General features: G+C 39.0%; 1 protein-coding gene across 2 annotated transcripts in view; it reads left to right on the top strand.

Moving 5' to 3' along the window:
* Window positions 1-15,485, top strand: part of LOC110957050 (DNA repair protein XRCC4-like) — a 47,841-nt gene that overhangs the window by 5,805 nt on the left and 26,551 nt on the right. For both annotated transcript variants that reach the window (XM_022202875.2, XM_022202873.2), the window contains exons 3-6: window positions 1,329-1,519; window positions 9,566-9,732; window positions 12,611-12,742; window positions 13,188-13,324. In XM_022202875.2, coding sequence (XP_022058567.2) covers window positions 1,329-1,519; window positions 9,566-9,732; window positions 12,611-12,742; window positions 13,188-13,324 — 627 coding nt within the window. The remainder of the gene's footprint in view (window positions 1-1,328; window positions 1,520-9,565; window positions 9,733-12,610; window positions 12,743-13,187; window positions 13,325-15,485) is intronic.

Below are 15,485 nucleotides of genomic sequence, written 5' to 3'. Positions count from 1 at the left end.
ATTTAGTTTCAGGGATTTAATTTTTGCCAAATTTTGGTCACAGAAAGGGAAGATGTTTTTATACCTTGCACAGCTATGAGGCTCCAGCTTTCGACTTGATTAAAAATAGGTCTTCAACAAATATTACCACAGGAAACGACGAAAAAAGAGAAGAAGATGAAGAGAAGAAGTACGAAGGTGGACAAGACAAGGAAAGGGCGATAATGAAAAGAACAAGATGGAAATGGAGGACAAGAAGAAGAAGGTAGACAGGAGTAGGTGGAGGAAGAAGGACAAAAAGGAGCACATGGAGGGGTGACAGGAAGACCATGTAGAGGAGGGAAAAGAAGAACATGGTGAGGGAGGAGGTGATGGTTGAGAAGGACAAAAAGAAGGTCAAAAGCAAGAAAAATGATGGAGGGCAAGAATGGGAATGCGAAGGTCAGGAGCAAAGTGACAGAAGCAGAAGAAAATGAAGTGCAGGATTAAGATGAAAAACGAGAAGGAAGAAGAACTTGAAGGATATGAACAAGATAGAAGACAAAAAAAGCAAGTGGACAAGAATGAACTTTATTTCTGCATCACATTTCAAATCATGTGGGCTGCTCAGTGGCATAGTGGTTAGCACTTTCGCCTTGCAGCAAGAAGATCCCTGGTTCGAATCCCGAGGTGGGCCTGGGATCTTTCTGCATGGAGTTTGCTTGTTCTCCCTGAGCATGCGTGGGTTTTCTCCGGGTACTCCGGCTTCCTCCCACAGTCCAAAAATATGCTGAGGTTAATTGGTTACTCTAAATTGCCCATAGGTGTGGATGCGAGTGTGATTGTTCGTCTGTATATGTAGCCCTGTGACAGACTGGCGACCTGTCCTGGGTGTCCCCTGCCTTCGCCCGAGTCAGCTGAGATCCAGCACCCCCCGCGACCCTAATGAGGATAAAGCGGTGTATAGAGGATGGATGGATGGATTTCAAATCATAGCTTGCAAGGCTAAAGCTTTCAAGAGAACAGAATATTAATCCAATTTTACCATTAATATAAAGGTCATGCGTTTACAAAATCCATAAAAAATAAATGTAATGCTTCCAATAAGATAATATCTAATAAACAACAATAAAAATACAATTAATCGTAATTTAAAAAGCGCAATAAAGGTGAAGCTATACCACTAGATAAAGAACTGAACAAAGCAAAAATCCAATATGACTTGGAGGGAGTTGTTCTCTTGTCTCACTCATTAACAAATTTGTGCTCCACAGATGCATTGTGATATTTCCACCACTTTTTTTCCCAGCAGTAACCCTGAATTTAAATGTCTGGTCTCTAATCTTTGCTGTATCTTGGTCTCTGTGCAGTTAGCGAGGCGGCGGTGTGCAGTGAAGCCGAGGAGCTGGAGATGCAGATGGAGCGCTACATCCAGGACCTCCAACGGGCGCTGACGACGGCAGAAAGCTCCACCTCCTACAGCTTTAGCCTGACACCAAGTCCACCAACCCACAGCTCCGCGGTAACGCTGTCGTACGAGAAGATGCAGAAGGACCTCTCAGTAAGTGACCAATCAGAGTCATTTGTCTGTTCTTATCGGTTCAGTCCAAATAATAGTCCAACAATCAATCAATTAGTAGAAGAACTGGGGCAATTTCAGACCATCAAGATTTACTGCCCTCCTCAACATGTACCCCTACAAATGACATTGTTTTGTTAAAGAACTAAAATAAAATTCAAAAACTCAAAGAAAACAACAAGATACTCTATAACTGTGGCAACATGTTAATTGAGAATGTAGTCAGATTAGACTATAGTATATAAATTAGAGCTAGGTTATGGTTAAATTATAATTGGATTGAGGTTCGTCTTTAGTTCCATTTTAATCAGATTATGGTTGGATCATAGTTAGATAAGAGTTACATTATTACCTCATGTTTAGATCATGGTTAGATTAGTGTTAGTTTATTGTTAGTGGCTAATTTACTGTGATGTTATAATTTGATCATCGTTGGATGGTAGATGATGTTTAAATTCTGGTTAGATGGTGTTTAGATGATGTTTCGAGTTAAAAATTGGATTCTACTTAGATTATCACTCCGCCAAGGAATGTGACGGAGTTATGAGACGATCGGTGTTGGTTTGTCCGTCTGTGTGTCTGTGCGCAACATTACTCAAAAATGGACTAACGGATTTGGATGAATTTTTCAGGGAAGGTCAGAAATGACACAAGGACAAAGTGATTAGACTTTGACAGTGATGCAGCTTGTAGTCTGTAACCATGGACTTGTTCAAGATTTGTGTCATTGCGAGATAGCAGCACGGTGTCACTGTAACTATGACAACAAGTAAACGCTACGTCAGTTGCCTGCTAAAGATCACATGACTGCAATCCACCATATTGGACCATGAATTGTTTAAAGATTTCATCTGTCTTACATCATACAACAAGCATACGATGAGCAGCCCTGGCGGGGTACTATGCTCTTCTTGTTTAGAACTGTAGCAACTGCCTTTTTTAAACACAAAACAGTGTTGGCCTGTCTTTGAAATACCTTTTAAGCCCAAATTAGGAAAAGAGATTTCCTGAAAATGAACTGGTAAAGACAGGACTTAATTTCTTAAACAGTCATGTGGCATCACTGTGCAGCAGTATCAGTCAAATCCAGAGCTGTTTGTTGATAATACAGCCACCTTCAGAGTTCTCACACTGCAGATAACATCATGGTCGTCACCTCTCGTTTCCCTGAATCTACTTAGGATGTTTAAAAGCTCCAGATAAAAGTGCTCTTAGCTTGTTTTGGTTTGCTGAAGTGATGAATGAAGTGTGAAATGCTTATGCTCTTATCTTCAGCTCTTAATGTTATTGTAGAAACCAGAGTCGTGGCTTTACTTGACCATTACCTCAGTAGAGAGGCACAGTAAAACTATCTAAATAATCACAGACACTTTCTGGAATCTAATCAGTTTAACCCCTGCTGCAAACCAATCATATAATGAAGCATCATTGTCTTAAGATGTTGTCTTTCCAGATTTAGTTTTGCTTCACAGTTCCAACAGAGTTCTGTTCTCATTGAATCATCAACACATGTTAGTTTTAGCAAAAAATTAACACATTAATTACTTGCACATTAAATTGCTTATTCCAGCCACTATTTTACCAGACTAAGAAAGACATAAAGATTTGTGTTTTGTAGCTTTTTGTGGTGTTTTTGTGTCTCTTCATTGTCATTTTATGGGAAAGAATATTTTAGCTTTTTCAAATGTAAATGTTTTCTCTTCTATGACAGTAAACTGAATATTTCTATTGTTGGAACTAAACAAGATGTTTTGCACAATTTTCCAACATTTTACAGACGAAAAGCATAAAAGCTGTTGAAATAATAATACAAATGCTGTGTTTTTTTCTGAATTCTTAGAAGTTGATCAGCAATGATGTTAATGTAAGTTTAGCAATAGTTCACTGTTCTGAAGTGAACTGTGTAAACACACCCATTCATGATTTACACACAACACCTACGTCGTCATGGTAGTTATGACAGAATGGAAATTTGAATTTCATTTTAAGGGAAATGAATTGATGCTGCGGTTTATGAAAACGAGAGTCAGAAATGGCCAATTTACAGAAGTGTGCAGCGATGTGTCATCGGAGGTGTCCGAGGTTTCTCTTCCTCAGCACGTAAAAATAAAAAAACAGTCATTCATCTGTCATAACATTATGAGTCATAATGAAAGGCCTCAGAGTAATGCCCTCTAATCTGAGCTCCTGTCCAGTGCTGCAAAACAGCAGCAGCAGGGAGACTCACGTTCTCATGCAGGTGTTCCATGAGCTGGTTAACATACCAAACGTGTGTGTTTGTGGTTATGAATTCATCACCATGTTCTGTGTAAGCTGCTGACTTCCAGCTTAGACGTGTCCTTCAGAGGTGACTGACTGGAAACCTTTGATATTCATGGTGTCACCAATGATTTCTATTATTGAATCCACTAAGTTTATTAACCCCCTGAAACCCAAAACATGCAAGACAGCAGCCTGGACCTCAACACACTCTTCTGCCTGACCACAGTCCTGTGCAGAGGATGCTGGGTGTTGTCCAGGATGGAGAGAATCTTCTCCTGGTCCCTTCTTTCTGCTCCTGAAACCAAAGAGTCCAGCTCTGTGCCCAACACTGAACCAGCTCTCCTCCCTCCCTAACAAACTAGAGCATAAAAAATAACACTAGATGTGACAGACTGGTAAAACTAGAAGTAGACCGAACTCAAAAATGTGTTCTGAGCAGTTTGATAATGACATAAATCCTCAGAAAAAGAAAAAGAAAGTTGAATTTCTTTACTGATGTACAGAAATTGAAAAAAAAGATTCTACCTGTCAATTTTTTCCAAGTGTCCCCAGATAAACAATACTGAGAGAAAGAGGACTTGATACAATACAATAACTTTATTTATCTCCAAAGGGAAAACATGTCCAGCATTATTCAAAATGTGTCCAAACTTGTTCAAAAGTCCTGCATCACTCTGGACAAAGCATAACCATGGCTATAAGTAGAGAGAACTGACAAATGTCTTCCTTGAAATAAGACAGAATGCCATAAATAATTAAAAAACATCTAAAAAAATACCTGCAATCAACATGTCCAACTTTTTTCTAAGTGTCCACAGGTGTTACCAACACTGGAGGAAAGTGGAGGCTGTCATGGTCAGTTAGCTTTACCAACCGAACTAAATGTCAAACATTGTTAACTCATAAACTGTTGGAAAGTTTAAAATCTAATGATTGTGTTTTTTCCAATTCTAGAAATTTCTTTCTTCATTTTTTATTTTACTTGTCCTCAGAAAGAAAATATATTTCTTTTCGATGATATTTCAAAGCTCATAACTCGTACTAATAATATCAAAATGTTTTTAAGAACAGTGGTAGACTAATGGTCCCCAAATTAATGAGCCATTAGCATGTAAAATGTGTATAATTGTATGGAAAACCCCTGCTAAATTTATAAAATTAGCTTTGCACTGTTTGGTTTTATGGAAACAAATAATCCAGTTGCTGAGAGTGTTCAGAAACTGTCCATTGTTCAGCGCTCTTGGAAAAGTGCTTCATATGAATTATTTAGAGGAACGTGACTTGAATTTTTGTCCGGTAAGGGTGTGCTGAGGTTCTTTTTACTTAACAAAAAAAAACTGAACAAAATAAATTAAAACCCAGTTTTGCAGTAAATTTAGAGAAGGTGGAGCTGCTTGCAGAGGTTTCTCTCCAAATAAAAGTGTCCAGCAGTTAATTAGCGTGAATCATTGAGTCAGAAACAGCTTTAGAAACAGCAGCGTCTCCATGACGACATACGAGACCCTTTGCCCACATCAACACGACCCGTCCAGCCATCCTGCTGCTGCCTCCATCAACAACATCCAGTCTGAGCAGAAACTTTCACGATCCCGACCACGAGCGCTCAGGTGACAGCGAAACCACTAAGAGCTTAATGCCGTCTGAGTGAATACAGTGAGGCAACAACTGGAAGTGTTTGCCAGAGCAGCTCAAGAGATGTATTTCCATGTCGAGCAGTATTTCAGTCGGATGCTGTTTACTTAACATTTCTAAGAGGTGGTGAAGTAATAGCTGGCAAATATTAGACACTGAGAAGGAACAGAGAGTGGGGAAGACATGAGAGGATAAACTGCTGCTTTCTCTGGTAATGACTTCAGTGGAAATGAAACTGGTAAAGAATTACACACAACTTAGCAGCCTTAAATCCATCTGTCATTCTTTCTTTTCTTTTTCATATGATCATCTAAGCTGAGAAAACAGTTAATATGTTCAGAGGAACTTGCAGAGAAATTGACATGACAGCAGACAAATCTGTGTCTTAAATTGAGGTTGTTGTGATGTACCACTATCGACAATATTTACAGTAGCGGTGAATTCAGAAGTTCAACCATTCAAAAGTTTGGGGTCACTTAGAAATGTCCTTATTTGTGAAAGAAAAGCATTTTTTTCCAAGATAACATTAAATTCATCAGAAATACAGTGTAGACATTGTTAACGTGGCAAATGATAGGTTTAGGATTGTCTACATATGGCTACAGAGGTCCATTTCCAGCAGCCATCACTCCTGTGTTCTAATGCTACATTGTGTTAGCTAATGGTGTTGAAAGGCTAATTGCTGATCAGAGAACCCGTAATTATGGTTGTGCATGAACCAAAGTGTGACTTTTCATGTAAAACATGAAATTGTGTCTGGGTAACCCCTAACGTTTAACGGTAGTGTAAAAAAATGAGAATATGCACACTTGATAGTACTGTGAATATTGATGTGCCAGTAGAGTCATTTTATGAAAAAAATCAATCAGAGCAACCCACCTGACGATCACAGAATTAGCTGATTTTTTTTTTTTTTAACTGTACAGTAACCTTATCACATTTAAAGACGCCATGTAAAGTTTTACCTTCATACTATGAATATTGTAGGAGATACATGCTCTGGAATTACATAGGTGGGAGTGGAAATGTCACTCTTCATCAGATATGGATCATGTAAACTTCAGTACAGCAGACAGACACATGAAGTGTTCAGGGCTGAAAAACACATTTGAGCTCAGGTTCATGTTCTGCCATGATTCTTTCTGTGTCAGTATCATTTTCTATCGCAGTCATATTTTAATACTGTAATTGTAGCTTCCGACTGTTAAATTGAGAAACTTTATTATATAGTAGACAAATCACATGGATTGAACTGGTTTGGATCATTGAGTTCTTAAATGACAGTCTTTCAGATTCTGATCTGAAAGAGTTCAGTTCTTGTTCTGTCAGTTTATTCTGTCGGCCTGTTTCTGTCCTCAGATTGTGAACGTTGATGTTTCATCTTGGTTTCCAAAATTTGTCTCTTCTATGTGAAAGATTATCGAGCAGAAATTATCGTGGTTTTAATTCCTTCAGGAGAGAGAAACTCAAATTTGACATTTTGTAAGATTTAATTATGTTTTTTTTAAAGCAAAATGTCCACATATTTTGTGGTTGTCTCCTCTCAGATTAAGGAGTTGATTTGTATTTTTGTTCTTCCAGATAATAAACTGAATATTTTTGTGTTTCACACAGTTTGACTTTTCAAAGATTCTCTTTTGTTGTGTGCATTATCCCATGTGTAGGTACACAGCTGTGCCTCCCCCGTAAAGCTCAGTTATTTAGGGAGCTGCAGGCCGCAGAGGTCAGTGCTGATAATGACAGTTGGGCTTCTTATCTGTGTGTAAACATGTTTGAAGGAGGACTTACTTTCCCAGGGAACGCTGCTCCTTCTCAGGTCAGATATAGATCATGTAACATGAACCCAATAACGAAGCACAAACTTTTTTTTGCTTTAAACCTGTGATCATCACACAGGACATCTGCAGTTTAAAGCATTTGTTTCAAAAATGGCCTATTAAGGCCTAAATATTTCATTGGCCTGCTGCAGTTTGTAATGTTTTCTATACAATGTTTCTGCCGATAATTTTGCATGAATATGTTGGAGGTTGTGTGACGCTGCAGATAAAAGCAGCTTTACCCTGTTTGAATCTAACTGGATGTTTTCACTATTGGAGTAAAGATACAAGTAGATCAGAAAGATTGAATACATAGCTTTTAAACCAGCAGTTTTAAAACTGATTCTGAACTTTGGTTTGATATCCGGCAACAGCACTGTCAACAAACTGGGGTCAGTCTATAGTCTTTTGGGAAAAAAATGACTGGAGATGGAGGCACGAACGAGATTCTTTCAATCTTGTTTGAACATGAAAAAGTGCAGATTTAGTTACTGCCTTGAAGCTCACAACTGGATCAGTTAAGACACAGAGTTTCCTAATGGGTGTTTGCGTCCTTATAGCTGACCAGTAATATTCTTTCTTGTTGAAAATTGCAATCATTACCATTTTGTCTTTGTTTATTGAAAGAAAATTAAGTCGCATTCAGCAGTTAAATTTTTTTTGTCTGTACAGCAGTGGAAAACAGTGGAAAATATCCATCACTATGGCAGAATTCTGGTTAATGTCAGACAATGTTTTGCTTTTCTGATCAAACAGAACATTTCTCTGAACTCTGAAAGCTGAAATTATTCGCTTCTTTTCACTAATTATTTAACTTTAAACTCGCTAATGTCAGAGACCAGACAACTAATGGAATAATCAAGAAAGTCAGCAATGAAGATGATCACCAGTTGCAGCCTTAGTTTTACGCCTCTGCCAGTCAGACTCGTGACCAAAAGTGTTGTGCTTTTAGGTCGTCTGTGTCACTGTCATGAATGCGATGTCTCCGGATCGACTCAAGGGATTTTCAGCAATCTTGGCATCAAAGATTCAAGTTCGAACTCAACAGATTTTGGTGGTTGTCAGTCACTTATGGTCAAATTCTGTTGTTTCAAATGCAATAAATAACCAGTGATGACTTGATCAAGAGTTCATATGACGATTTTGACTAAATTACACACAAACTAGAAAAGCACTCAGAGAGTGCAGACCTCCGCCAAGGATAGAGAGGAAAACAGGAAACCCATGCAGTAAAGGATCATGAGCTGGAATCAAACCTGCGTCTCTGACACAGTTCTGTTTATGAATCACCTTCTTAACCAGTTGAGCTATCTGCACAACTTGCTCCAATTTGTTGGACGACATACTAACCTATGATGTTTTTGTCATATTTTGGACCACATAGTAAATGAAACATACTAAATACAAAATTCAAAGTGATCCAGAATCCAGGATCCTTTCCAGATTGCCACCAAAATTAAATCAGCTCTTCCTCTTACCATAGTCTACATCCCCTCAAAATTTCATGTGAATCTGCCCAGGCGTTTTTGAGTTATCTTGCCAACAGACAGACAGACAGACAGACAGACACAAACGCCGGGTGTCACATAACCTCCTTCGCGGAGGTAAAGATGAATTTTAAGTTCAAAGATCAGCTTTACATGACAGCATCATAATTTTCTCCAGCGATACTTTTCTAGCTGTTATTCAACACTGAAACAGACCAGAAGGGCGATGGATGTAAACAGAATGTTGAGTGGTTGGCAGCGACGTACAACCGCAATATCCATTCATCCATCCATCTATCTATTATCTATAACTTAATCCTCATCATGTGGGTGGCTGGGATCTATCCCATCTGACTTAGGGTGAAAGCAGAGGACACCCTGGACAGGTTACCAGTCTATCACAGAGCTACATATAGTGGTAGTCACATTCACACGTAAGGACAATTTCGAATCACCAGTTAAGCTCAGCATCTTTTTAGACTGTGGGAGGAAGCCAGAATACCCGTAGAAAACCCACACATGCACTGGGAGAGCATGCAAACTCCATGCAGAAAGATCCTAGGCCCAAGCCGGGAAGCGAACTGGGGATCTTCTCGCTGCAAGGCAGGAGTGCTAAACACCAGTCCAATGTGCAGCCCCCAACAGCAAAATATTGATTGAAAATGTAAATAGCAACCAATTAACTAATTTATTATTAAATGTCAAGCATATTAATCAAAAAAATATAAATATGTATTATTGCAGCTCTAAAATATATAATTGTTCATGTGTGACTGCAAAAGTCTTTAAGAATAACCCATGATTAACAGTCGATGTGTCTGTGCTCTCAGTTCAGGTTGGGCTGCGTGATGCTGGAGGCCGTTGCAGAGCCAGCGGAGGCAGTGAGGGAGTTACTGACTCACAGTCTGCACAAAGGAAACACTCTGCAGCACCACAACCAGAAACTGCAGGAGGAGAACCAGAGACTGAGACGAGAACAGCAACGCATCGCTGCAGAGTAAACACACACAAAACACTCAAAACGCACAGCAACAACCAAAAGATTCCTGCAGCTGGGAGCCAACAATAGGCAGGGCTGCATGATGATTTCCAGAAAAAATCTATTCTCTCTGAAGGATTGGGAGCTATTAGGTTTATTCACAGAATTATAAAGTAGTTTTTAAGCTTATTTATGACATTAAATGGTGGTTTACAGCTGGTGTTTGACCTCAGATGGCCACTGCAGCTCCAACTGTAGTTTAAAATCTAATTTAAAAATTGCTGATGTGTTTAAAAGGCATGTTGTCTTCAAAAAAAATTGAGAAAATTGGGCCTAAATGGAGCCAGAAACTGTCTGATGTTTTACCAAAATCATTTATCAGGCCTCAGAATTCAGAGTTTTCTGCTGAACTGCAGGCTTTGTTTAGACAAGGAAGTATGTATGGAAAAAGAATTAAAATGTGAATAGTGAAATATCTGTAGAATGTCAAGTCAGTTTTCAGACAACATTTCTAGCCATTGTTTCCATAGAGGTGTAAGACTATATATTGCAGTGAAAAATGAGTCCACGGTGAATAGAAAAGTGACAGGGGCAATAAAAAGCCCAGAAACTTGGGAGACTTGGAGTCCAGAGGCTTAAAATACACAACATTTCAAAAAGGAAACCATACTTTTAACTTCACTGCATTCATCTGACAGGGTTTTTGGTTACAAAGCTCAGGATTGTGGTTCCAAAATATGATTTAGTGTGTGCTACAAATCCTTTTGGGGCAACAACAGTTAGCTGGTTGAAATGTGATCTTTCATCATAAAATGTTTGTTTGCACAAATCCTGGGAGCTGCATGAAAAGGAGAACACCACATGTGCCTTAACTCATGATGCCTAGAGAGATGATGACCTGCAATGGTTCAGTTAATCCAGTAACTCGTTGTCAAACACGTTAAAACTATTTATTAATGCATTTCATTTCATTTACCTATCTATGCCTGATGCATTGAAAATTAATCATTTATTTATTGGTTACAACAGCTTCAATAAAGAGAGACTAAGGCTACACAAAAATGGAAACAAATGATATTACAATGAGCATACAAATGAACAGAAAAAAATAACAATTAAGTTAAGTGATAAGGTGATTTTGTAGAGAATTTCAAAAAGTCTTTTCTAACCTTTCTCATGAACCATTGGCAAAGACATCTGAAATAGTTTTTTACTTTGAACATCATTCAGTTTTGACTTCACATTTGTCATAAATAGCTCTGTGGTGCTTATGTAAACGGTAAAACTAATCGTTTCCTCTTGTAGTGGCTACAACTGCATACACCGCTGACAGAGCACCTGTCATCCTTTCTGTGGCTGAAATATTTCCATGCAACTGATTTCTTTTTCCAAACCAATCTTCCTGTCTACTGTTTCTTTCCAGTCCGTCACTCATTTGGCTGCGCACATGTGGAGCCTGCATGTCAACAAAATCTGTGCCATTTTAAATCAAGTTAAAAAAAAAAAATCAGTGTATCGAAGAACTCTTGAATCAGAGTAAATAATTTTCTATCAGATATTCTTCTGTTGTTGATCAGTCATGGAAAAAGAGAACTTGGCAAGTTTTCTTATTGTATCAAGCTGCAAGAAAGTAAAAGACAAAATGTTAAAACACAATTAACCAAACTTGTAAAAGGTGCCCGACTACAACAGAAATAGTTGCAGTGAGAAATATTCAATTGTATACTAATGGTGGAGACGTCTGTGTCTGTGGTGGGAATCCGCAGCACTGAAAGGTTAAAATCACAGGGTTTAGTTCCCCAGAAATCCATCACAGGTTCTGTCTGAGTCACAGTGTGGGGAGGGGTCTTCTTCCTGCAGTCGTACGTCACTTTGAGCAATAAGCTGATTTCACTTCGGTTTTAATGCGAGTTTGTTAAATCCATCAAAATCAGAGGGCCCCCTGTGATTCACACTGCTCCACATACTGTTGATTCATCATGCATTGAAATGTAAAGAAACACCATCAAACCTACTGAAAAGAGACCCTAAAAGGTGCAAATGTAAACCTGAACAGATTACTGCACAGATATGTGGCTTCAATTTCAAAGCAATCAGTTATCAAACACAAGGACACAATGGTTTTGTTTTGGTTGTTTTTTCCAGTTTGAGCTCATACTAAAGACCCAGTGCTGAAGAAAAGTAGTTGCTTTGTCCATTTTGTCAATTTCTGTCTATTTTGTTGCTGTATTGCATCTCTTTGTGGCCATTTTCTGTCTTTATGTGGCAATTATTTATTTATTTGTATTCATTTGTGTCTTTGTTTCTTTACTATATCTCTTTGTGGTCGTGTCTTGTGTCTTGGTGGCCGTTTTGTCTCTATTTGTTGCACCAGTGTGTAACTTTTGTTGTCATTTTGTGTCTCTTTGTTACTATAATGTCTCTCTTTGTGGTCATTAGTGTCTCGATGTTTTTCTTTTGTGTGTCTTTGGTAATTTTGTGTCTGTTGGTCGCTCTAATTTGTGTCTTCTGTTGTAATTTTGTGTCCCTTTATGAAATTCAGTATCTCAAATTGGAGGACAAAAGAACAGAAAAACAAAAAACCCATTTAAAATCGGTCGGTCTGTTTTTTTCCGTACTTTGAACACAAACATTCCTCTGGGTAATAAAATATATAACCTGGTGTTTGATGACAAAAAGGAAGATATAGATGATCTCCGTCAGCATGATCATAACATTTAGATGTTTAATTATTAAAGGGGAAACCTGCTTTGAAGTAGATTCTCGGTGCTACTCTCCTCCTATGATTCATGGCTCTGTAATCAGCCTTCTGACTTCACTATCCATCACTGATCAGCGGCAGTGGTGTTGTGTTGCCTCTGCCTGTGTGTATCTGACTTGTGTGTGTGTGTTTCAGGCTGAAGCGTTATGCTCATGGTAAAGAGGCCCTGGAGGCAGAGCTGTACTCTCGCTTTGTCCTGGTCCTAAACGAGAAGAAAGCCAAGATCCGCAGTCTGCAGGAAACCGTCACCACGCTGCAGGACACAAGGTGCGCTTGATTTTACAGTTTCACAATCAGTCCACACATTGGTTTCGTCTGGACAACCTGGAGCATCAAACACTTCATCTCCTGCATTCTGGGGAATTTTATGCAAAGAAAAGCACAAAATCTGTGCACCACAATTCAGAGTATAATGATTTATGATTTATGGTCATGTTGTGTCTCACGTGTCCCCTGTGTCCCCCGCTGAGTTCTACGTCTGTTCTTACACAGACTGCACATGTTACGACACTGTACACTGAAGCTGCTTCAGACTGCAGATTTTCAGCTGGAGTTGCTCAATAAGGATTTCCTTCATTACAGCAATCCTCTGAGTCATATAGGGTCATGAGGTGTTGAATTTCTGTTGTCTTTATTAGGAAAGTTTAGTTCTGATTTTGAAACTGTTGCTTCATATTGTGAGTGAATCATACCCCCTGTGTGTTCTCTGTAGGACTTCGGACAAGCAGAAGAAGAGGGATCCAGAGCAGTCAGACCAAACAGCAGGTCAGGACGATGAATATGGAGGCAGCACAGATGAGGAGCCAGAGGAGGTGCAGCCGGCTCCAGCCTCCGATTTACAATCCCGGGGTAGGATGTCTGTCAATGAAGCACACAGTACGCAAGTTGTAGCTAGTTAACACTAAATTAGTCTGATATCTGATAAATTAATCTTGATATCTGGCGGTGGATGATGTTTTCTCAGATAACAGGCATTCCCAAATTTCTAAATATTTTCCAGGTTTCATAAGATATTCTCTGATTTTCACCCAACTCTTGCAGCTTACTGCTGTGTAGTTTATTGTAAAACTGCACATATATCTGCTAAAAGGTGGGCAAAAGATTATCACAGGCAGCAAATGTTACTCTACACAACGTCCCATGCAGTGAGTCAGAGCCCTTTTATTGCAGAAACATATAAATTCTATTCTATATGAATCTCTGACTGCCACGTGATTTACAGGGCTGTGCTGACATTCACTAAAATTGAAACTTTTCCAGGAACACTTGTAGTGATTTTCTTTCTTATAGAAGGATTACAAGGAGACACAAAACAATCACAAAGAGACAAAACAACCGCAGAGAGACCCAAAATGATTATGAAGAGATGCAGAACAATCACAAAGTGACACAAAATGACCACACAGAGACATAAAACAATCACAAATAGACACAAAACAACCACAAAGGGACTCAAAATGACAACACAGACATAAATCCACTGCAAATGGACACAAAATGACCACATAATAATAATCACAAAGAGATGCAAAATCACCACAGAGTGATGCAAAATGACCATAAATGGGCATAAATAGCCACAAAGACATGCATTAAAGCCACAGAAACAAAAAATGTAATAAATTAACACATAACAAGCACAAAGACACACAAAATGTCCTTAGATTAAGACAAAGGAGACACAAAGAGACACAGAGTGACCATAAAGACAAACAAAATGACTAGAGATAGACTCAAAGCAACTCAAAATGACCACACAGAGACACAAATCAACTACAAATGGACACAGAATGACCACACAGAGACACAAAACAACCGCAAATGGAAACAAAATAACCACATAAATACATACAGTCCCTGACAAAAGTCTTGTCGCATAAGGATAGTAACCTTAAATGGCATATAACTTTATATCTAATCAATCAGTTCTCACAAAAAATGATTCATTTTAATGTCAAGGGCTTTCACATTAATAACTGGGTGCAAATTGAACCCGTCATAAAGTGTCCTGATGTTCACGTCTTGGTAAAGCTCATGACATCTGTTTTTGCGAGGATAAAAGTCTTGTCATGTCTTTAAATGATTCAACCAATCACAGAATAGAAGTTCACCTGTGACAAATACTGTAACTGACACATTCCCAGGTGTGTATAAAAAGAAACCCAAGACACAAGACCTTCATATGAAGCCCAACCTGACCCCGACAGCATGCCAAAGATCCAACCACAGACCAAAGTGCTGATCAGCAAGACCCTGAAGACCAAGTCTGCTGCTGAGACAGCTTTAATGTATCCAAATGTCAAGTAGAGAGGATAAAAAAAGATCTGAAGAAACTGGTGACATTTATGACAAGCCCTGCAACTGCAACAGAGTTGCACATGAACTGGTCGCCAGAAATCCCTGTATCTACAAGAACAGTTTGCCAAATTCTGTCACACGGTGTTCTCCATAGTCAAATTAGTGCGTAGAAACTAGCATTAAACAGAAGTCAACAAAAAATCGTGTCGCATTTGTCAAGGTCCACAGCTTGCAGGAAGGATGGACAATGAAAAGTGGCAGAAGGTTGATTTTTCTGATGAATCATCCATTGAACTGCATCCCAATCAACGCAAATCCTGCAGAAGCCGCACTGACCCAAGATTCACCAACAAAACAGTCAAGTTTGGTGAAAGAAAAATCATGGTTTGGGGTTACATCCGGTATGGGCTGTACGAGAGCTCTGCAGAGCGGATGGAAACATCAACAGCCTGAAATATCAAGAAATTCTTGCTGCCCATTACATCCCAAACTATAAGAGAGGGCAAATTCTGCAGCAGAATGGCGTTCCTTCTCACACTTCAGCCTCCACATCAAAGTTCCTGAAAGCAAAGAAGGTCCAGGAGCTCCAGGATTGGCCAGCCCAGTCACCAGACATGAACATTATTGAGCATGTCTGGGGTAAAATGAAGGAGAAGGCTTGGAAGATGAAACCGAAGAATCTTGATGCACTCTGGGAGCCCTGAAAGACTGT

The sequence above is a fragment of the Acanthochromis polyacanthus genome, chromosome 18, assembly GCF_021347895.1.
Source record: "Acanthochromis polyacanthus isolate Apoly-LR-REF ecotype Palm Island chromosome 18, KAUST_Apoly_ChrSc, whole genome shotgun sequence".
NCBI lineage: Eukaryota > Metazoa > Chordata > Actinopteri > Pomacentridae > Acanthochromis > Acanthochromis polyacanthus.
The sequence above is the reverse complement of the archived record's forward strand: the minus strand, read 5'-3'. Positions and strand labels throughout refer to the sequence as shown.